We start from the raw sequence: 22,958 nt of genomic DNA, 5'->3' as shown, positions 1-22,958 counted from the left end.
TTCTTCAGAAAGAAGAATGTAGAGTTGCAGAAAAATATATACTTTATATTAAACAGGATATTTCTTGTTGGAACATGCTGCTTTTTCAGCCAGTACTTGCTCTGCAGATGTAGACAATTAGCAATTTCTAAAAGTCTGGGTTTTGTTTCCTTTTTTTATTTAAATTAGGCATATTACATGTGAATGTTTACCAGCTTATTGTGTGTAATTGGTTGTAAAGCCACTTACAGAATTTAAGTACTTGAAGTTATAATACTTGGTTGAACTTCTGTCTAGTTATTTGTTTAGTTTTAGGTTCTAACTATAAATAAAGTAATAGAAATACAAGCTTTTCTTTTTCTTACTTTGTTGTTTTGATAACAGACGAAATTAATGAAGTCAGCGTTAAAACCCCCAATAAATAGCTCAGTTACTGTAAATTGATGAAGAAATATTGCATGTACAGCAGGAATTTATAGAAAATACTTGCTATTTTTTAGTGAATTATGGTGAAATTAACTGGTTATATAAGATTTGGGGTTTTTGAATATTCAGTAAGAATACAAATGAAAGCAAATTCTGTACCTACCACTTCACCCAGTGTAATTAAGAGAAAAATGTTTGGTAGAAATACAATCAGGATGACATTTGATTATTATGTCTGCTTTTATAAAGACTAAAAATCCTGTTTTGTCTTACTCTCATACTGTATGCATGTGAAACTAAAATTATAGGCAACTCACTTCACACTAGTGATGATAGTGAAAGAATTATTTCCTTTTCTCAAACATATGTTGTACTTTTAAATAGTTGAAAAAACTTGAAAACTGTGTAATGTTCAATTCCTATACTAGTCTTCCAGTAAAGTACTATGTTTCAGGAATTTAAACTATGAACAGTGCTTTTGACTTGGCCCAAGCAATTTCTTGTGTAGGCTGGTTAATGAGGAAGCCAAGTACCTACTTGTGAAAATAACTTAGTAATGTTCTTTTTTGTACATAAGCTCTAATGGTTAGTAAGAGCAAGTTGTGATGGTTATCTTTAATGAACACAAACTCTATCACTGTGACAACTTGTCTTATTTTCACTTGTATAGCAGGAGTTTTACCTTTCTGATGCATTTGTAGTTTAGTGCTGTAGCTTTACTATGTTGAAAGCAAATAGGCTGGAAGCATTATGGCAAAGCTTTGAGGTCTTCAGTAAAAGGCCCACATACCTGCTTTTTCCTTTGTGTAAAAGTGATAAAAGGTAACTGAAGGTTGATACAGTATGAATAGTGTTAAAAGTCACGTATACTGTGATAATGTATGTCAGCATTAGGCTGTGGGACTTGCTTTCCAAGGAGCTGAATAAATGCATAGGAAGATAAAATTCTTCTTTTAAAGTGTGTACAAAGTGATAAAAAGGTGATTGTGGGATTATTAACTGACCATATTGCTAAGTAGCATGTACATGAATATGGGCCTTTGCTGATATATTAGTAAGTCCAGAAGAGTAATGCCCCATGAAGAAAGTAAATACACTGGTAGCCAGTCAGGAGATGAATGACTAGACTAAAATGTAAGATTACAGTCAAGTACAGATTGATAGTGCAGCATTATCAAAACCATCTTAGTTTATGGAATAGTATTTATTGCCATCTTTATTCCTTCTTGCTTCTCTATTAATCTTGTGAGAGGCCATGACTCTTAAGAACTATCACTTTTGTATCAGTTATTTTAATAATACTAAACAATGTGCCCAAATTTTCCATCTTTTATTTTCCATCTATAAGTAACTGAACTTCCATCATTGCTTCATTTTCTGTTTTCATATGGTCTTCGATAGATAAATCTTTTTAGACAGGTTTCATTGTAGAAGAATGTATTAGTACAGTTTGTAATGTAAGTTTTTGAATATAGAGGCTCAATTTTAAAACAGATTTTAAACTTGCATGTCTCAGACAGAAATCACCTTTTTTCAACACAGGATTGCCCTTCTCTATGCTAGTATTGAATAGGTTTATATATTTTATATAGACCTCTGTTATTAAAAGCATATGAAAACATTACCTTCAATAGGAATCGATTGTCCTTGATACACTACTGAGAAAATCAGGGACTTTAAATTATAAGGGGCTTGTTTATTCTCTGCTGCAGTAAAGATCCATTAGATCTATACTAGCTTTCTAAAGTACTTCTTCTGGGTTTTGTCCCTGATGCCACTTCAAGTTCTTATTGTAGCACTATTTGAACAAAAAAGTTTTCCTGCTTATTCTCGGAATGACACTACTGTGACAAAAATGACCTCTAAAGATCTTAACAGCATGCTTGTCAAGTTTAGAGTAATTTAGACTTCAGTAAAATGTTATGCTGCTACTAGAATTTTAAGGAAAAATGCAGTGCTTTTAAGGTTGGGTTTTGTTTGGTTGTTTTCTTATCCTGTGGTAATTATTTAAAATGAGAGAGTAACCATTTTTGCTTGGGAGTTAATCAAAATATCTACTACAAATTTTCCTCCCTCGAGTACATGAATACTTTATTATGTACATGAAAACTTGATGCAGCTAATTCAAACCAAATCTGAGCTCAGCTCTCCCCAGTCTATTGAAAGGCACTATTTTTCACTAAGATGAAGCTCTGAAAAAGTTAAAAAGAAATCCAAAATTGGGCATGTGTAATTATAAATAAATGAGTCATTTTTTTTTTTTTTAAACTGGTGTGATGGTGAAAAGAGAAACTTATAATAGGGATCTGAGTTTTATCCTTCATTTTGAGAAGTTAAGCATATACGTATGTCACTTAGGCATATAATAGTGTTATATAATTGCAATTTATAAAAATGATTGCACTGAAAAGAGTGGCTATGACTTTTGCTAAGGAAGCTGTTGTATATACAGAGTTTAGTTGAAGCTAATGCTAAAGCAAAATAAATCTCATGGATGACTAAACTGTAGTCCCTGTGTCTAAAACAATCCCCAGAGAACAAGAAAGTTAATTTGAAATATTTTTGTTCTTCTGGTCTTCAGCCAGATGCCTTAAATTCTGAAAATCGAGCCTCAAGTGACATTCCACTCCAGTGGGAAAGAAAAGGAGAACATATATTTTAGTCCTCCAGAATCATATTTAGTTCATTAAGAATTAAAACATGTAATTTAAATACTGAACTACTGCTCTCTCATTCCCATTCTCTTGTTCAGTCACTCTCATTCTCTCAGTCACTTTCTCTTAAATAAGCATATTTACTTTAAAAAACACCTTCCAACTGTGATGTAGGAATGGGACCTTTTGGAAACTGCAGAACATTAGATAATCTGTCTTGTGCATTTCAGGCAAGTAGAACTGAACTGGAAAAAAAATTAATGAGTCATTGTCCCATGTTCAGATCTTGGAATTGGCTTCCAAAACTCCATTTAGAGAAAGCAAAATAAACCTGTAAATTTTAATGTAAATAAATACCATCATTTCATCTTTTTAGCAGATTCTGATGAAACCTAATAACTCCTCCAATAACAATTACTTTGGTAAATATAGTTTTATTCTGGTATACAGTTGTATGGCCATTAGTATGTATTAGGTATCTATCATCAAAGTTACGTCATAAAACAAAAACAAGGTGTAAAAATTGAATATACTGTGCTCTGAGGGACAGTTATTTAGTTTAAGGCAGCATCTGAACACACTGCTGGAAACAAGGAAAAGAAGAAATTATTTCTTTAGGTCACTGCATTGTGTATTACCTGTTCACACTGACTCTACCTTAAACTTTCCTAAACTTTTGATACTTCCTATTGATATATATTCACTGTGGGCAGTGGTCAATAAGGGCTCATTTTTTATCAGTAAATTAAGGTTAAATATAATTTAAAAATTAAGTTCAGAGTATCAATATTCTCTTGTTACTTTGGGCAAGGAATGGTGCTTTCCCTATCTCTAGGCAACTAAAAGAACCCCTCCTCAAAGTGGAAAATGCCTCTTTATAGAACAGTTATATCATTTCATGAAATCATGTTTTGTAGCCTGACCTAAAAGTCTATTAAACAATTCAGTCATGAAAACTCTGAGAATTTCCTGGCCCCTAAGTACTATCCAGAATAATCTTATAATTATTCATGTGACCCTGTGAACCCAACAGCTGAAGTACAAGCAAACAAATAAAGCATGGATTCAGTGTCTACAAAATTGGAAAATGAGAAATAGGTTTCCTGTGCTAAGGAAAATGCTCCAAGTTGCTCTTTTATTAGCTGTATACCATGAGTAGGATGCATAAATTTTACAACTGGAATAACAGTCCTACTGATCTTTTGCAACATTATCAGTTACAATAGGTTTTAAATGAAAAAAAATTAGAGATACAGCATGCTTCTGTGGCAGTTTATGTATATGTAATACTTATATTTCTGAGCATAGATCTAAGCTGTAGACTGTTTCTGCTAGACTGAGAAAGATCCATCTTACAACAGAAATCCACAATGAAAATCCAGTATCAGTCAGTCTGATACAAATAATAATAGTGATTCTATAAATACAGTTTTATTACATGTACTTTGTCTTTTAGCTTTGTCACGTTTACTCTGAGCTTGAGACCTTTGTAAGCAATTTGAAGCAGGTCCTTTAGTCACAGAGATGCAACATCCCACCACATAAAAATTAAATTAGCCAGTGCTGTGAGCTTTAACTGCTATCATTAAATATCTTTCGAATTTTAGTATCAAAGACACAGGAATGAAATAGACTGCATGCTTTGTGAATCAGTTATGTAAGTGTATGTCTTAAAGTAATGTTTCATAAGAACAGGTAAAAACCAGAGTTTTGCAAAAGTAGTTACACCTGACTTCGTCAAATACGTAAGGTTGTAGGAAGAGGATGATAAGCAAAATATTTAAGGGCTGGTAAGAAACAGTCTTTGACAGTCATAATTTTGGGGTTTTCTGTTTCATGCTTTGTTTTTAACATGGTCCTGTTGACCAGAGATCACTTCATACATACTGTGAGTTGCCCGTCAAGCTTACTGTCAATTCTGTAGTTCAGAAAAATGTAACTAAGCTCATCTTTCAAAGTTGTTTAAAAAATCAGTTAACGTGTGTGGAGATGCAGTTGCTGTTAAATGTGTGAGCTTTGCAGAAGCCTTTCCTCATATGGAAATATTACAGTTGTTATAAGGTACAAAATCATACCGACTTCTGCCTGTATCTGATGTGTGTGTGGGGTTGTCTGTTTCTTAAAGAAAATCTAGACTCTGTGTTGCTCCATGCATAGAATAATGGTTGCAATAAATAGACATGGGAAGGGAGCTGTTGGGTTCCTCAGCACTGAATGCTCGGCATTCACCTGGTTTGAATTCACCTCTCATGCTGTCAGTGTTTCAGAAATTAAAAAGATGAAAATTATGCCTGTTTGAATATTAAAATTACTCATTTATGTCTACCTTTGAAGACAATAAGCCTTTAAGGATGTGTTAAATAGAGTTTTCAGTAGCTTCTGGTATATTTCTTACTAGTTTTTACTTTCAACCTGGAAGCTTAGAAATCCATTGTAATAGTAGCATCCCATTACAGTTTGATGTTCCAGAGATGTACAACTAAAGGTGGAATCTACAATGAAAATCTGTATCTCTCTTGATTTGGAATTATTTGGTTGTGGCATACTTAATATTCTAACATGAAGCGGTTTGACTGTGAGTTATTTCAGTGTGCTTTCTGACATGGAATTTTAATCCTTTTTATTTTAGATTATTACTTAGGTACAGTAAAACTTCTGTTCTCTATTGAAAAGTCAAACTCCTGGTATTTTTCTTGGTTTAAATGTTTTGTATAATACACCTGACAAGTTTTATATGAATGGAATATCTTTGATTTTTTAATTAGTAAGAAGTATAAAAAGTAATCATTAATATATATTAGAAATACATGATTTTAGAATGAAAAATGTTTTTATGTTTAAAACTCTGTAGACAGTTTTGAAAGCTGTTAAGTAATTCCAGTTCACTTGATAAGGTGTTCAGCGATCAAGCTGTCATCTTCTCACTAAATGAAGGTGTGCATTAGCTTAGTAGTATGTTTCGAATAGGTGGTTACCTTTAGGATAAAATTGAAATAATGCAGATGTTTGAATAGAGTGTATTTAATTTATTCAGTAATTAAATCAGCAATTTTTTTGATAAAATTTGGAGGAAGTAAATAAGCACTCATTTAGTGCCAGCTGCACAAATATTTGACAAAAGTAGAACAGTTATCAGAAATTTATCTCAGCATACACCAAGTTGAAAAATACTATAAAAATTATGATATAAACTGAAGAAATTAGCAAGAGAATTTAATAATCAAATAATAACTATTAAGAAAGATTTTTTTTTTTTTTTACATATACTTTGGTCCCAACAGAAATATAAATAGCTGGCTCGGCTGAACAGAAAGAGGTATTTTTTGCCTTTTCTGTGTAAGATAATAGAAGTAATCTGTGTCCCATGTATATCAGATTGCTTTTTCTGTCTTCCAAATTTGTGAAGTCCATCTTTCCTTTGGTAATGGCTTTTAAAATAATTAGTACTGTTACCTTACAAAAAAGGAAAATTAGTAAGTAGTAGCAACCAGGCTTTACCAAAAGTGAAAATCATGACTTGTCAGACTTTTGGGCCTGCTATTACAATTTCTGGTCATAAGTAAAACCAGCTCTCAAATATATTTAGTTTCTTAAAACTGTATAATTATTTTCTTTTTATCATAAATGAAACAATTTTCCTACTAAAGGTATTGATCATATACCAGAACTGAATGGAGATGGCTGATATTATTTCTGAAGAATGATGAGTTATGTTTAAGGATTGCCTCTGCAAGATGGTTTGATCCTCATTAAATTCAGTTTCTGCTCCTTGAAATGATTTCATCCTTAACAGGATGCGATTCATAAGAAATATTAGCCGGTGAGGTAATACACATTCTGTAATTGCAATTGAAGCTGTAGAGAGCTCACAGAACACCAGTTAATGAATATTAATATTTGGGCACATCTGTGCTTTTTCACTCTTATGTCAACCTTCCAGCTGCTGTCAATACTGCTGCCTGTGTTACCACGGTGAACTTGGCTGTTTTCCTGTGTCCTCTATTCTTCTGTGCCATGTTGCCCAGTTACAACTTACTGTGAAGAATTTGATACACAGCAAAAATTGCTGTTGCGTAAGTGAGCATTATTGCTATGAGGCATGGTACTCTGTATTGTGCTCTGTGCGGGCACTGGAGGACCCACTTCTTCCTAATCATTGAAGAGAGAGGAAAAATTTGAAAAGCCTTTGAGAACAGGCACTGCAATGAGGATACTCACAAGACAACTGCTTGCTGCAGTGTTTTATCTGAACTGTTAGAACCTGAAGCTCATTTACAGAAAAGCAAAGGAAAACATCTGGGCCTCCCACAGTGACTGTAACACTAGACCTTATTAGAAAAGCTGTGAGTGAGTTTGTTTTGAGTATGCTGGAACAAGCATTGACTGCTATGATGATGAGATGCCTTAAGACCATATTTCTTTCCTGTGATGTGTTTCCTTTGAATGTGTAAGGTGACTGGGCAGACTCTGCTGCATGCTCTGTCATGCCATACATGCCCTACCCTGGGGAGGTCACCTTACTTTTGACTCAGGGCAGAGAGGGCATACGTATGGTGTTTGTTTTTACTCACTGCTCTCAACTGCAAATTATGAAAGCAGATAATTTTTTTAAATCACGGTCTTGGTAGATGCATTTAAAAAATACACACGATGCCAGAAAAAAAAGCCCCCAAACCAACCAACAAAACCATCTTACTTCATTTTTCTATATTTCCTTTCTGTCCTCTTTTACCTACTTGTGCTGACTGCATTCAAAGCATCCTCAATGCAGTGATACTTAAGATCTTTCTACCTCAGCTATCTAGTCAGAGCATCCTCCCCTTTGTCTTTCCTGAGCTTCCATGCTGGTGGGCTGCTGCAGTAAACAAACATTTCCACTTCTTGCATTCTCAAAGTAGCTCCTGTTTTTGTTCTTTGTAGTGTCAAACACCACCTCTGAACCACACCACCCTGAGTATGCCGGAAGTTTTTTACCCTATAGTAAAATGGTGCATTTGTCACTGGGCAAAATCGTAGTGGTAATAGTTACTGTGTGTATGTATTTTGAGCAAGGTCTTCTCCCTATCTCTGCCCCCCAAAAGCAACAGTAATCCCAGTATGCTATGAGGTACACTTCAAATTGTTCCATGGCACTGTATTCTCCTATTTTCTAGGCATTTTTTCAAATACAAAACAGCATTTCAGCAGTCTAAGGATATTTTAAGGAATTTTTCCATTACGAAAAGTAGTATTTCCGCATTCAAGATATTCTGTTTAGGCACCATGTGAAAATACATAGAACAAGATATGAGCATATTGATTTCTAGAGAGTGCTGTTAACTCCTGATGTTCCGAACAGTCTTTGCACAATTACATGCATTTCACTACAAGTATGCATTTATAGATCCAGCTTTCTTGCTGGTGAGTTGCTGCTGTAGCTCTGAGATTAGCTGCATACAGATCGCCTGAGGCTATTTGTCATCCTGACATGCTGTGGCGGATGGTGACCATGCCACACTGTGCCAAACCAGTCCTTTATTGCTATTTCTTAAACACAAATGCATACCTGCACAACGTGGCTGTTCCAGGAGAAGTTGTTCAGGTGATAGTTCTTTTTTTCATGTTGGTAAAGCTGCAGGCAAGCTAGATGGCAAGTGCCATTGGTGAAACTGAAGTGAGTTCTGCTTTGCAGAACAACTGTTGTCTTGCAGAGCCAGTCTAAAGGTGACATCCAAATACATCTCCAAAAACTGTTGAGTGTGAAGAAGGCCATCATGATATGTGACCCTTTATTTTATTTCTTTTTAATCTGGGATGGTTGTTAATACTTTAAGAATGTTGCTTGTTAGCCAAAAAAGATGGATCATGAGATGCTGGAAGAGGATTTGTGGGAATTTTTTGAGTTTGACCCCAACTTGTAAAACTGCAGTTCCTTCCAGATAGCTTTTTCCGCATTTGCCACTGTGCAACCAGGGGGAAACTGCACAATGGAGTGTCGCAGGAAGACAGAAATTGGAGAAGCTTGAGATAGGTGGTGAATCTCATGCAAATTTGAGTGGCAGTACAATTTGCTAAAGCTTGCGGATGACCATTTGTCATCATCTGATTCATCTTGAATAGTAAGTAGGAATGGAATTTAGCTGACCACAGGTTTTATCCCTTGCCCCACTTGTCTTGTAAAATACCAGAACTTACTAAGATTCTTAGCCAAAAATTTGATCAGTTGTTCTGGTGTGTGCTTATTTGGTCACAGGCCGCAGAGGACCACCAAGAATAAATGTCTATCTTTTCTACTCCAAATACTGGAAAAGACTTACAAAAAAATTCTCAAAAGGGTTTTTGAAGACCTCACCTGTTTGTTTGCTGACGTGAGCAAGACATGTCAGTGAACAGAGCTGAGAAACAGTCTTGACACAACAGACCTTTCTGCTGTTCACAATGCCATCTCTGTCAGTCAAAATATATTTCAGGTTTGAGCAACCTGCATAACTGAGGTACAGAGCTCTGGCATGTCTTCTTGAGAATCTTAAGTACATGAGAGAAAGAAAGACAGGTATATAAACTATTCTAGCTGTAACAGAAAATGCATTCAGTGTTTAATGTATTTCAATTCTCATCATTGACATGTAATCAAAAATTGTTACAACAGATTCCAGTTTTAGAAAATCCATGAGTTAAACATTTCCTTCTTCCTGAAAACCAGAAAAGTATGAATACTAAACTTGCAGCGCCCTCTTTATCTTCTTCGAGGAAGGTCTTGTAGAGATGGCCAGTCTTTGATCTTTTTGGGTGCAGAACATTTGCAATGATGCACATTTGAACCCAATGGTCACCTCCAGTCTCTAATGTTGTTATTTTCTTAATTTTTAAAAAATATACTTTTGTAGCTGGAACCCTTGGAATCCATGCTTAATGCATAATAACACGAAGCTTCTGTCCTGAAACAGAATAACTGTTCTGTAAATAAAACACAGTGGATTTATAAATTTGTTTTAAAAAACCCAAAGTGTTTGTATATATTTGCGATTTTGCCAAAGGTTTGGCTTTCTGCAGGGGAAGTTTGAGTCATAATGAAGTTGCATGCAGATGCTTGTTAACTTGTTCTTCTATGTTAAAGGTTTGTTTCTTTTAGGCATGTCTTTAGTCTATATTTTATTGCAATTTAAATAAAATACTTTTCAAAATTTTTACTTGGTAACCCCACCAGTAGCAATAGAAAATAAAACATTTTTACTGTAGCTTTTGAAGTTTTCGTTTAATAAAAGTTTTTTTTTCCCCCTTAACATTACAAACACCCATCCATGCAGAATCTGATTGCTTCCTGCCGTCTTAACCAAATTTTGTAGTGAATTTCTCTTCAGAGATGCCTGAGCCTTATGAGAGCACAGAGAGGAAGTTGCTGAAGGAAGCCCTGTAACTAGATTCTGTAGTGCTGTAAGCAATAAGCATGCCCAATCAAGTAAGCCTTTTCAGAAATGGGATCTCTGCAAAAACAGTGCTGAGAAATGGGCAGTTCAGGTCAGAAAGCTTGCTGTGATTTTCCAGAGTTGACCTTCCATGCCTTGTCCCACGTGTCCTTGTACCTGTAATGTTTACTCATACTATATAGTTGTAAATGAAAACTGGAGAATTGACTGTACAAAATAGTGGGATTCATTTCTGTTTTTGCACAGCAAGAATTATTTTTGAACATACGAGACAGATGAAATGCAATCTCTGTAATTCTTCTGTATTGGTTTAGAAATCTAAGAGTTTGTATGACCTGACTTTAAATCCCAGAACAGTGACAGACCTTTATTCATAGATTGGTCTGTCTGATTTTCAGCATTGCTGTAAATCCCAACTGACAGTTGTTTGTTCCAATGTCTTTGAAAATCAGGCTATAGGTATTTGAATGAAACTGTTGTGAAGTAAATGCATGTGAAAGTGACTGGAATGATCCTTGGTCATAACTTCCAAGCGATTACTATTAGCTTCATTTGGACAATATTAGTGAGGGATTTCTTCTGAAAAACCTGCAGTAAATGAAAGAGAACCATCAGAATTTGCTCATTTTAATGATTTTTTTCTTGGAACAGAGCATATTTGGAAAGAGCAGTGTTTCCTGTGATGTTAAGAATTGTGTTCAGGCTCATATATTCTGTAAAATCTTTGTGTTTTCAAAGTATATATTTAAGTGATCTGCAAGACATACTGTCCTGAGAGTTATTACTTGTTAATATACCATTCTGATTTGCAGGCATTTAAAATTACTTTAAAAACATGCAAGAAATGAAGGCTTTGTGTTGCAGGAATGCTGCACATGTGCTGTTGGCAGCCCTTTCTAATAGAAAGGCTTGTAGCTAAACACACACAAACACACACACTCCTTCCTCCCTCATTTCTGTGTTTCATTTTGATTATCCAGGTTATATTAATCGAGGTTGGACAGATGCCAATCAAAAACAATGCAGTGAAATATTAAAGCCCCATTAGAGTCTATTTTCTGTTGTTTCTGTAGCCTAGTAGCACTAAGCATAATTTTTCGTGACTGTTCTTTAAAACAAACTTTCTGGGTGCGTATATTCTTTATATAAAGTTAGAGAAATTAAGTGTCCTTCCTAATAATAGGAATTTTCAGTTTCTTCTTAATTCCAGTTTCTGGGTTTCGTATGCACCAAGCAGTTGCTAGTTGTTTGGCAAAATGGTAACTTGCCCCCAGGTTCTAAGCTAAATACCTGAGACAGAAAACATGAAGAGAGAAACAAATAAAAGATTACAGTAAATAGGAAGAGATATGTGTAAGTTTAAGTGAGAAATTAGAACAGTTATCTTAGTGAACTGCAATACCCAGTATTTCCAATACAGCAGAACCTGTGTACACCAGCTTCATTTTGGGGGAATATCTGTCTTAAACTGCAGGGCTAAGAATGGCTGTAGCGTTTAGGTTTCTGCCACTTTTACTTAGGAAGCCTACAGTAAGGTCTGTGGAGAAAAGGACACAAGACGGTTTGCAATTGTAGTGATGACTAAACAGAAGAAAAGATTATGAGAGAAAAATGTGGAATAGTTTCAGGGCCAGCATGAGTTGCTTGTTCTTGTAGTTCTTATCGTTATTTTTAGAGAATGTCTTAATAAAATATGTTTGTTGTCACTGTAAGAAAGCTTTATTGCCTGAAGGTTATCAATAAACTAACTTGCAGAAAACCATTTTAAGTTACTAGAAGCAAAACTGAGGGTTTTTTTAAAGTAAAGTTTTGATGATTTATTGCATATGTTACTAAGACCTGAAAAATATATTTTGCTTCCATTTATTTTCCAAATATGGACTTTGTTGTAAAACTATCAGGATGGAATTCTGCCTAAATTCGATCTTTATTGTAATGTTAATTTTCATTGTTTTTCTTCTTTAGCATTCTAGAAAATTTTATATTGCTAGTAACTTACTTTCTTACTTACCATTAAAATCTCTTAAACAATAGAAGAGAATAAAAAAGCAGCAGTATACTTTCATTGGAATACCAGTGTATTAGTCTATTGAGTTATCTGTTTCAGCTCATTTCTTATTTTAAAAGCAAAAAAACAAACAAAAAAGAGAAAAGAAAAAGTATTAGAATGTATGCTTGTCTAAAGTAAATCTCGAGGTTTTATAATTGCATATAAATTTTACTGTATACATGTTTAGTACTCATTACAGTGATATATATGAAAGTTCAACCCAAACTCCTTCTACTACGTGTCAGTACTTTGCAGTACTTTGAAATATGTCTAATATTGCAACACTTTCAGATCCAGCTACTGTCCTCAGTTTCTTGTGAGTTACAGCTCAATATGTAGTATGTGAGACAGTGCAGCATCAGATTGCACATGACTTTGAATCTTTACTTTGAAATGGAAGGCAAGAGTGAATCAGGAGAGATACGCCCTTGTGAGTCATTGTTTTTTGACAGGTAACTAACTGTCAGTTCAGTGCTGCATTTCACTCTTTTTAGTTCATATTAATTTTTAATTGCAGTGATCATTCCTTCATAGTGATGTAGGTCAATATAAGTACATCTGCCAGAATGAAAAGTAAGCCCTGGCTTGGAATCAACTTTTTTTTGTCTACCAGGCAAGTTTAAGTTTCCCCAGTTCTCTAGTGCAATCTCACTAAAAGGTGATTTTTCCCTGTCAGTTACCTGAGGGATATGTTCCTATTCTTATTGCTTCAATTCTCTTCAGTAGCTAAGTATACACGTTGTAAGTCTGTATTTTTTCCTAAACTCATCTATGTGCAGCAGCAGTAACAAATTCAGAGCTTTAACACATCAAAACAAACAGTATTTGAAAATGTTATGTGAAGCACAGAGTCTTTGGAGACAGCTAGTGCCCCGAAGTCTACTTTATACAAAAGAGATTAACACCATTATTCTATGTACAATCTCCCCAGCAAAACACTGTCGCCTATTTCTGTCAACAAATGGTTTCTTTGCTTTGGCAGCTGAAGGAAACGTTGGTTGTGTAGGCAACAGAACATGCCTTTAGAAGTTACAGAACCAAATTTTAAAAATATTTTGGAAGGTAACTGCAGTTTTGAGAAGTTAAATTGTTTTCATTAACTAAATATTTTTTTCAACAAGCCAAGAAGAATAATCATGTCTGCCACGTGTGACACACTCATAATCCTTGGGTAAGGGAGGTTCACTACTTTACAGTGCACCTTTTGGAAAGGTGCACATCCCACTGTTCCTTGCAGACACTCACCTGATTAAAAGGTCTGCACGTATCCTACCCAGATAACACACTTTCTAAGAGTGCATTTTCTTTCTGAATAAAGGTGGAGATGAGCAGCATTCTTAATGAGAGTTTAAGAGACCATGAAACTGTTGTATACCAAAGAAAAGAACATAAAGATGCTCAGTAAAGGTTTGCTATTTCTAGAAGCCAAAAAAAAAAAAAAAAAATCTGGAAAATTTGCAGGGAATGGGGAAAAAGAATAGATACTACAGCATTTCACAGCATAATGAATCACAGAAGCCATAGTTCTAATGGAAGTGAATTCTAGAAGTCATAGGCGACATGTGAAAGATTTATGTTAATAAATGTATCAGTGCTATTTTTCAAACAACTGAATTGCATTATTAGTTAATAAATTATTATATTTTAAATAATATTTAACTGGTTTCCCCAGTAAAGAGTTAACACAAAAATAAAAGCTAAGAAATACATTCTTTAGTGAATATTGGATCGTATTTAATTTTCTTATTTATGGAAAAAAAATTGCCAAATTTTGAATTTAGTAGCTGAATCAAAGCTTCAGCTATTCTCAGTTTCTTAATCTGGATGAAAGACTTACATCATTGTTCACAGCTTCTGTTTGTAGTGGGTCAGATACCTTGTGGGAACGGGGGGTTTGAACTGCCCTCACATACATGGCAGGATGGAAGGCAGGCCTTAGGGCAGAAGTGGAAGTGTGTGCAGATCACTGTCAGGAGCCACTTCCCTCCTAGGTTACATGGCTGGGCATGTATGTGCCCTGTGGAGGTTGCCCGTGCCTCTGACATTTGGTGTGCACAGGCTCTGCAAACAGTTTCTTATGATTTGACTTGGTGCATGTATGCTCACATCATAGGAACAGATGTGATTTCTGCGGTTGGTGGCTAGCTGTATTTTATTTATGTGTGGGGAAGGATGGCATCAAGAAACAAGCCATTAATCACAAAAAACAGTCATTATGCCATCAGCTTATTTCTTGTGTGCATCTAAGGATTGATGAGGAACAACCCCATGAAAATTGTCTCAGCACCTGTCCTGGTCACAGTTATAATGATCTTTCCCTATGTTAATTTTTATGTTGGTAGTTTACACTTTGTAATTCCAAAGCACAGATCATTGAAACAAATTAATGCTAATTAGTAAGTCAGCATACAAGAATGCCAAGAATCAAGGCTGTCCTCTTATACTAAATGAAAAGATTTCTTTCAGATTCTTGCTTTGATCATTAAACTCTTTTAAGTAAGCAAACATTACTTAGTTGCTAAGCCACAGAGCGAAGTTCATTAGTGTGTTAGCACAAATATCGGAAAAAGAGTACTAAACCAATATTAGATAGAGGACCTGTGCGTAGGCTGGAAGTAATGCAATGAGCATGACATCAGGACATTTTGAACGATTGCTCACAGAGATTAAAACAATTTCTGTTTGCAAAAACACGCCCCACTCAGCAAGAAAAAGTGCAAACCCTGAGGAAATCTGTTTTTCTGCTACTGATGTCTGTAGGACTTTACTGAAAGTACAGTAGATTTAATAGTCTTATGAATAACTTTGTGTGTGTTACCTATTTAGGTGTTGGCCAGATGTATTGATGTGGCTTTTTTTTTTCTTTTTGTCTAATGCTGATGCTTAAAATTGGCTTTTATTAGAATGCTCTTAGCCATAGATTGAAAGCCAGAATGCCATCTTATTTAAGTAGCCTGTTTGGGAACCCAACTCAAAATCCTCACAAAACAGTTTTGGATTAATAGATATTTCAGGTTTAATGCATAAATGTGGTGGTTAACGCAGACCCTTTTTGCAAAGGCTGCTGAAATTGCATGAAGTCACACTTGTCTGGAAGTTTTTGATATTGTTCATTATCTTCAGCATATGAACTAACATCTCATGCTTTTGTATTCTTCACAGATCTTCAGTACAGTGAGAGAAGACGAGGGAGCAGAAGACATTTTTGAATATTTTCCTTATCTTCTGAGAAAACTGCCAACGTTTGATACAGACTGTATATGCAACGGTGATGGCTTTTGTGTAAAACCATGTGTAACAGGTGCTTACTGTCAGTACCGTGCCACTTTACAGAGGACTGCTCTCTCTAACTATATAACTGGTGCTTTACTAGAAGCAACTACATCACTAGGAGCAAGAAGTGGTCTTTTAAACCTCTTCGGAGGATCGACTGGAAGAACCATGCTTAAAGGTAATGAAGACTTAATTTTTTAAACCCTGCCCACTTCAAGTATAGGGTGTATTGCAAAATATGAAATACTGTGTAATATTTTGTAGTTTATATACTTCTATCTGAAGTCAACAGATGAAAAAGATTTTGATGTTTTCAAATATTTTCATTTGTCATCATTATGTCATAATGATTAGCTATGTTACTTTAATAAAGTAAAAATGCATGCAAACCTGAAAAGATTCTTATTACAAAGCAGACACCTTTTCAGACTTTTTTTCTTTTTCTCTTTGGAAACAGTCCTTTCTGCATCCAAAGTTAATGCCTAAGCCATTGCTGTTAGGGTGTTCCTTTGTATAATATTTCTCTTTTGCGAAGTGCTCCTGCTCATGGGCTGACTTGGTTCAGGACTTGAGAAGGGAGTATAAACTCTACTTGGTTGTTATTGTTATCATTGTACAGGTAACTGTCAGCATAGCAGTGCATGGTAAGTATGTACCATTCATTACTGATTTATTGTTGATCTTTTCCCAGATCTACCATTTTTCTAGTACTACACCATTTCAAATGATATGGGTATTATGTTGAAAATGCCTATTGGAGGATAGATGTTATATACTAACTTTCCATGCTGATCATCATCACATGCAATAAGAATGCCATTATGTGATTTAGTTTAGTCAGTTTTGGAAGTTAAATAGGACAAAAGCATTCTTGGTACAAATTCACTGCATTAAACCAAGGTTTTGTAGAAAATAGTAACCGGTTGTTAAATTCTGTTTTAGTGAAAATGCCTAGAGTATTTCCTAAGGTACTCAAGCGTTTGGGAATTTATCATCATTTGGTATACTGTAACAAGAGCATGTAGTATCTCAGTTGTACAATTGTAGAATTGAAGCATGTGAATATTATGGTTTGCCCAAAATTTTGCAGGAATATGACAAAATCAGTACAGAATTCTCATTGAAATTTTCTTAACTAGTGCAGCTACTGACCTGTTTTTATAGACAGATAATGGTGTAGTTTTTGCTTGGATCAGGTTGTCTTATTTTTATCCCTGAAAGTAGCTCTTTTCAGTTTTAATTCATCTCTCTTTAAGTGTATCAAATGGCAGAGAGAGGCACTAAAATCTTATAAGAACAGGTACAGATGGCAATCTGTAGCGTCTGAGTGAATTTCAGTAGTACGTTGAGTAACATCACTAAGCTTCACATATGCTTGTCATCTGTAAGAGACAAAGATACGTACAGTGTCCTATTTTGGTAGGATTTTTCCTTTTTTTTTTTTTTTTTTTTGTTTGGGTTTTAATTGTTCTGGGGAGATGAGTGTTCTAGAAAAGTAAACATGTATATTCCTGCGACAGCTCTGGAAAGCAAGGTTAAAAGGGCTGAGTTGTGTATTTGGTGGTGCAGTGTGATGGACCTTCTTCCTACAGAGTGAGAGAAGGGAACACAGGTTTTTGATGCTCCAGGTTTGATTGAGCAAGGATGCTGTCAACTGAGTACAAATGTCAGCCTTCCATGGGGCATGTTCCTGCAGTGCCTGAAAAGCCCAGCTGGTGACTGTCACTGTAGAGTTGCAGGCTCTTGAGTTCTGAAACTGGAACCAGCAGCAGTAATTACTAACTCAGGCTCACTGACATGCTAATATAGCTGTATCTTTTTATGGAGACTGAGCTAGTGACACATGCGTGTTCTGTGTACTAGCACACTTGGCACTAGTTTGGATTCTGAGCTCAAGAATGTAAGATCTTAAAGAAATGGCCTAGGTCTTGAACGTGATTTGCAATTCCATAGTCAACCTGTGTAAATACTAGAGATTTGTTTTAGTGTAGTGGTCTAGGTATGATTTACTGTAGTGGTCTCTGTTGAGGAAGCTTTAGGATTTTGAAGTTTTCTGGTTGTAGAAGGTTCATGTTCAGATATAATTCTTCTTTTTCTCTTATAAAAATAAAGAAATCTAGTTTGTGCACCTTGGTTGATCACTAGCACACCAGTATGAAGGAGAATGAGGTTTTTTTTCTGGTAAGAAAATCACAAGCCATTTTGAAATATGTAACTGAGACCAGTAACTTAAGTTCTGTCTGAAAGCAGTAGAAAGCTTAAGCACAAGGGAAATAGAGTGTGTGAAGTACTGAATTCCACATTTCATGATTTCTGAATTGCTCTAAGGGGCACCCCATGTAGACTGCAGTATATCTAGTCTTTCTAGTCTTGTGCCAAATTTGTGTAATATGAAAGCAGGATCTGTGTCAAGTAGATGTGTATCTTCCACCACGTAAGCCCATTCCTTAACTTTGCTACAAGTTAAGCTTCAGTACTGACATGAAACTGTGAGCACAATTTGGCAGCTGTCAGCTCTAGGCAGAGTAATTATTACTGTACTTGGAATGAGTTTCAAGACAGTTCTTAAAAAGCTTCAAAAGTGGAAGTGATTCTGTTTGTTAAAGTCAGTTTGTATCAGCCAGTCTTGAAAAGATCTTAAGGGCTGTTGGATTTATACTCGGAGACCCTCTTCTGGGCCAGACATCGTTCCACTACTTTTCTTTCAAAATGTTTGTAATTTCTGGAGATAAAGTCCATCACTCTCTTGCACAGTCTGTTTAAAGAGGAGACCATTACTTTAATGGGGCGTGTCCTTTATGATTTAAAAGGAAAAATTCTCAAAATCTTTATACACTCTGTAGTCAGGGATTTTATGTAGTATTTCCCCTGGAAATAGTGATCCTGCAAACAGAAAGTCCCTAATGCTGGCATAGCCTCCTGGTTTCATGTCTCCCCAGCACTAAGCATGTCACAAAATTCTTCATGTTCAGTCCTTCAGGAGTTATTTAGTGACCTATGCAATGAACTGTACAGTCACAAGTGGTATAACTCCAGGAAATACTGTTCCAAGGTTTTGTTCAGTAGCTAAGGACTCTGAGTGCTCTGAGTCCCCAGGGCTACGATGGTCTTGCGGGCAAATCAGCTGCCAGTGTTGTTAGTTCAGAGTAGGCTTCCAAACATACCAGACCTCAGAATCCAGAATTCCCAGTCACGTGGATGTGGGACTGAGTCTTTAAAAACTCCTGTAGGGCCTGCTCTGTAGGAGACTCCTCTCTGGGGTCTGAGCAGTGAAACTGCAAGCCCTGCTCTCAGATGGCTCTCAAGAGCTGTCAGGCTCCCGACTGAGGAGCTGCAACTCCGGTCCTGGTAGCACAGAGACAGTCTGAGAATGGACTCCCGGGAACCACAGATGCCTGGAGTTCCCACAGCTGGTTAGTGACATTCACATCCTTGTCAGCATCTTTGTTACTACAGAGGACATAATTTTCACGTAGGAACACTGCACACATTTCAGCTGCACTGTTTTAGCATCTCTATATGTAACTCAGAATTTCTGGTTAGTAAAAAGTTTTGAGAGTGTCTTTCAACAGGATTTGGATTGAAACCAGATTTCTTTCTATAGAAAGGAAGTCCTGCTTCTCAGCCTGTTCTATTTCTTGCAAATTGATCGTTACAGAAGTTTGTTTATAATTGTGAATGGGCCAGAACTTTCTCTGGGATCATAGTTGAAGGCTCAGTTATTGTCACAGTTCATGTGGTGTTGACATTTTTATGCAGAAAGTGAAAAAATGTTGGGGTCTGTTTTAATCTTAAAGAAGGAACTTGTGAAAAAGTTTGTGCTTTGTATTTGACATCTGCATCGGAGTTATTGTTGGAAAGAAACTTGTACCCTGTCCCCTGCCCCCTATTCTATGCCTCTTATAGGGGTAACTTCTGTAGTTTTGTAATCTGAGGAAAACAGAAGGAAAAAGAGGTGTCTGAGGATGGAGAGGACCATGGACATTTTGTATCAATATTCTTTTCACTTCAGCATCTTTCAAAGCTGATCAAGTCTGATGCCACTTTCTTAAGTGATATAAATTGGACTACATCCTTGATTGTTGTTGTTCATTTTCCAGAGAAAGCTCACTAGGAACTTATCAAATAGGCAACAGCAATTTTGGACCAAGAACAGAAGGAAATGGATTTGTCGTTAACATGGAGACAGAGTGCGTTTATCTTAAGAAAACCTATTACCCAGGATTCAGAGATCAGCCTTTTTTCTGTAATTAGACTTCACCATCAGCAAAGATTGGCCAGCAAACAGGCCCTAAGTTGCTGTGGCTTTTCCCACTTCTGTTTCTTGCAGCCTTTGCAAAAGGCTTATTATTACAATATTAGGGAAATTCTAGGATCCCTGAAGTTGGGGCAGCTGTCTGACAGCTATATGTCAGAGTCATGGGCTATAATAGGCTTTATGCACACAAATTTAAGAAGGCCAGCATGATTCAGCTAGTCTGTGTTTAGGCCCAAAGGTTACGATCATCTAAAGTGAGGGATAAAGGCCAATTGAGCTGAGATTAAGACCTGAAGTGACAAAGCATATCTCAGGCTGAGAATCTAAGGTAAGAAGATGAGACAAGCAATACAGTGTAGGAGAGGAAGTCAAATCTAGGAGATAAGTTAGACAGTAAGTGGACAATTTGTCCTGGAGCAAGGGTGCGAATCAGGAAACCAAGAATTTCATTATACTCTTTTGGCTCCAGGAAATGGCTCAGAAAGACCAAGAACAACTGCAGGTCACCTGGTTAGGGGCAGAATTAAGAGTGACATGGAAGAATCAAGTCTGAGATGGCAGAAAGGAGAAAGATTTGGGAGGACACTATAGCCAGGCAACACCTGAAACTGTCTGGAGCTGACTACAATGGTTATCTCTGTAAACTGGGAGAGGGGAAAGATCACTGCAGTCAGTCTCCTGGACCTGTCACCATCTGGTCAGGCCTGGTTGCAGCCAGGTTGATCACAGCAAGAGCAGTAGGAGAAAGACTTAAAGGAGGATCCTTGCCAACATTAATTTAACAAAAACTTCATTTAATCCAACACGTTTGATACATTGTAGGCACAAAGAATTAATCTGCCAGCATAGACAGTCCTCTTTCTGGGTTCAGTAAGGTATGTTACTGCAAGATGAAAGGATACATAATCTATCTAGGCATGATTGAAGTAAACTAGTCTAACTAATGTAAATAAATGAAAAAATAGTATTTTCATTTGTAAAATTACTCTTTTGAATGGAACAGGTATGATACTCATGGTACATGTGAATAATCCATACATGACTGTATGGATCTGGGTATCCTAACCAGTGTATAGAGCTAAGCAGTTAAGAAACAGAACTGAGTTTTCAGTGGTTTTGTATAGATTATGGTTCCAGTAATAGTATGTGGCAGTTTGATGATCCTTTGACTTGTGTAACTGAGTTTCTGCTTACAGGAATGTTTTTGTTGGTACTCTATAGCTGGTGTTTCCACCAGCAGAAAAAAGAATAAGGAAGGGAATGAAAGACATAGTAATGTCTGTGGATGAAGGCTGAGATGGCAGAAATTTGTGCAATATTATGTTAGTTTTAAAATAAAATTTCTTATTTTTTCATGAAGAGTAATTAGCCTTCAGAAAAAATCAAATGGGATTCAAAGTGCAGATAGTTAATCCCTGAGCTACTTATTGTTGTTTATTATTTTAAAAGTCTGAACATTTGTTTGAATGGGCTTTGTAAAAGTAGTGTCCATGGGAACTTTTAAAGTGTAGAACAAAACTTTTTTGGTATGTTTATGTTAGCATGTCAATCATGGAGAAAAAACCCAAGGACCTCAAGATGACTCAAGAGTCATCTCGGGAGTCCCTTGAAGTTTTGTTTCTAGGAAACAAATTAGAAGAAAAATCAACTTTTATAGCATAATGCTGTTGTATTTATACCCAGACGCTTCTTTTTTTTTTTTGTCTTAAATTCTCAGATATACTGTTCAGTTTTGTTTGTAAGATTGAGAGCATTCTGATTCTTTTTCTATAGTTTTTTAGATATATGCTTTTATATTTGGTGAAAAATTCCTTAGTATTGACACTATAATGATAAGAATTGTTTCATCTGATGCTTTGTTTTATATTTTTGTTGGAGATAGTATTAATAAAATTGATATCTATAAATAAAATTAATTTTTAAGTTCTGTAGTGGATTCCCACGGAGGTCCTTGTATTATCATACTTAGCACGAATTCTTCAGACACCTAAATGTAGTAGTTTTCATCTGGAAGCTGAAAGCATCACTGAATTCTTCCAGTTAAGAAAGAACATGCTGGTACTGTCAATGAAAAAATAATGGTGTTTTGGCCACATTCCAAGATCATTCCTCCAGTAGAGTATCTTCATACAAGACGTATATTCACCGAATAAACAAAGTGACTCTGAGTGTACTGCTCACATTCCAGTTCTGCACAGACCACTCTTTCAGACTTCCTGGGGAAATGGAGAAAGGTTTCTTGTGGCGGTGTATTGTTTTTCAGTCTTGTGTGCTCTAGCAAATTTCATAACTAACTTTTCATGATGTAGTCCTGGTGCTTTTAAAAGTGATGTAAACCGTGTGTAGACAAGGCTAAGGTTAGAATGAAGAAGTTTTAAAAATGCCGGAGTATGATATTAACAGTTGCTGGGATCAAGGCAGAGTTTTGGTGTCTACTTAGTTTATGATCATAGATGCAGTCTGAAAGGCTCTGCTGTCTTCTTAAGTCCCCCTATTTGTAATTTCTTTACAGTTAATCACAGTTCTGGAAGGCTCTGGGAGGTTTTCTTCTTTGCCTCTCAAAGAAACTTTTTTGGATTGTTGCCTAAGTCATAACCCTTTGTCCCATTAAAGCTAGTGCTATTGCCTTTTATTAGTGACTCTAGTGCAGAGTGCATAATAGCTGTAAAGGTAGGGTATTTGCTAATAAAGAAACCCATGTTGTGGTTTTTGTAATGCTTCGCTGAAGTTTCCTAAAACAAAACTAAATCCGTTTATTACTTTTGGCCTGTTTAAACAACACTGATATAAATATAACTTGTACAAAAGCTCGGGTGTAGGCTAACTTATTTCTTTATATATTTCAAGACAAAACTCCAGCAGAATTTAAATTGCTCTAGTTTGTAACTCTGCTGTCAAAATCAAATGCCTTT

At 35.9% G+C, this 22,958-nt stretch overlaps 1 protein-coding gene across 4 annotated transcripts in view; it reads left to right on the top strand.

Moving 5' to 3' along the window:
• Positions 1 to 22,958, top strand: part of PLCE1 (phospholipase C epsilon 1) — a 118,699-nt gene that overhangs the window by 24,652 nt on the left and 71,089 nt on the right. For all 4 annotated transcript variants that reach the window (XM_061348955.1, XM_061348958.1, XM_061348957.1 and 1 more), the window contains one exon: positions 15,678 to 15,966. In XM_061348955.1, coding sequence (XP_061204939.1) covers positions 15,678 to 15,966 — 289 coding nt within the window. The remainder of the gene's footprint in view (positions 1 to 15,677; positions 15,967 to 22,958) is intronic.

Source organism: Neopsephotus bourkii, unplaced genomic scaffold (assembly GCF_033783945.1).
Source record: "Neopsephotus bourkii isolate Nb327-2 ecotype Australia unplaced genomic scaffold, CSIRO-AGI_Nbou_v1 NB_379, whole genome shotgun sequence".
Lineage (NCBI taxonomy): Eukaryota > Metazoa > Chordata > Aves > Psittaciformes > Psittacidae > Neopsephotus > Neopsephotus bourkii.
This window is presented reverse-complemented; position numbering and strand designations above follow the sequence as displayed.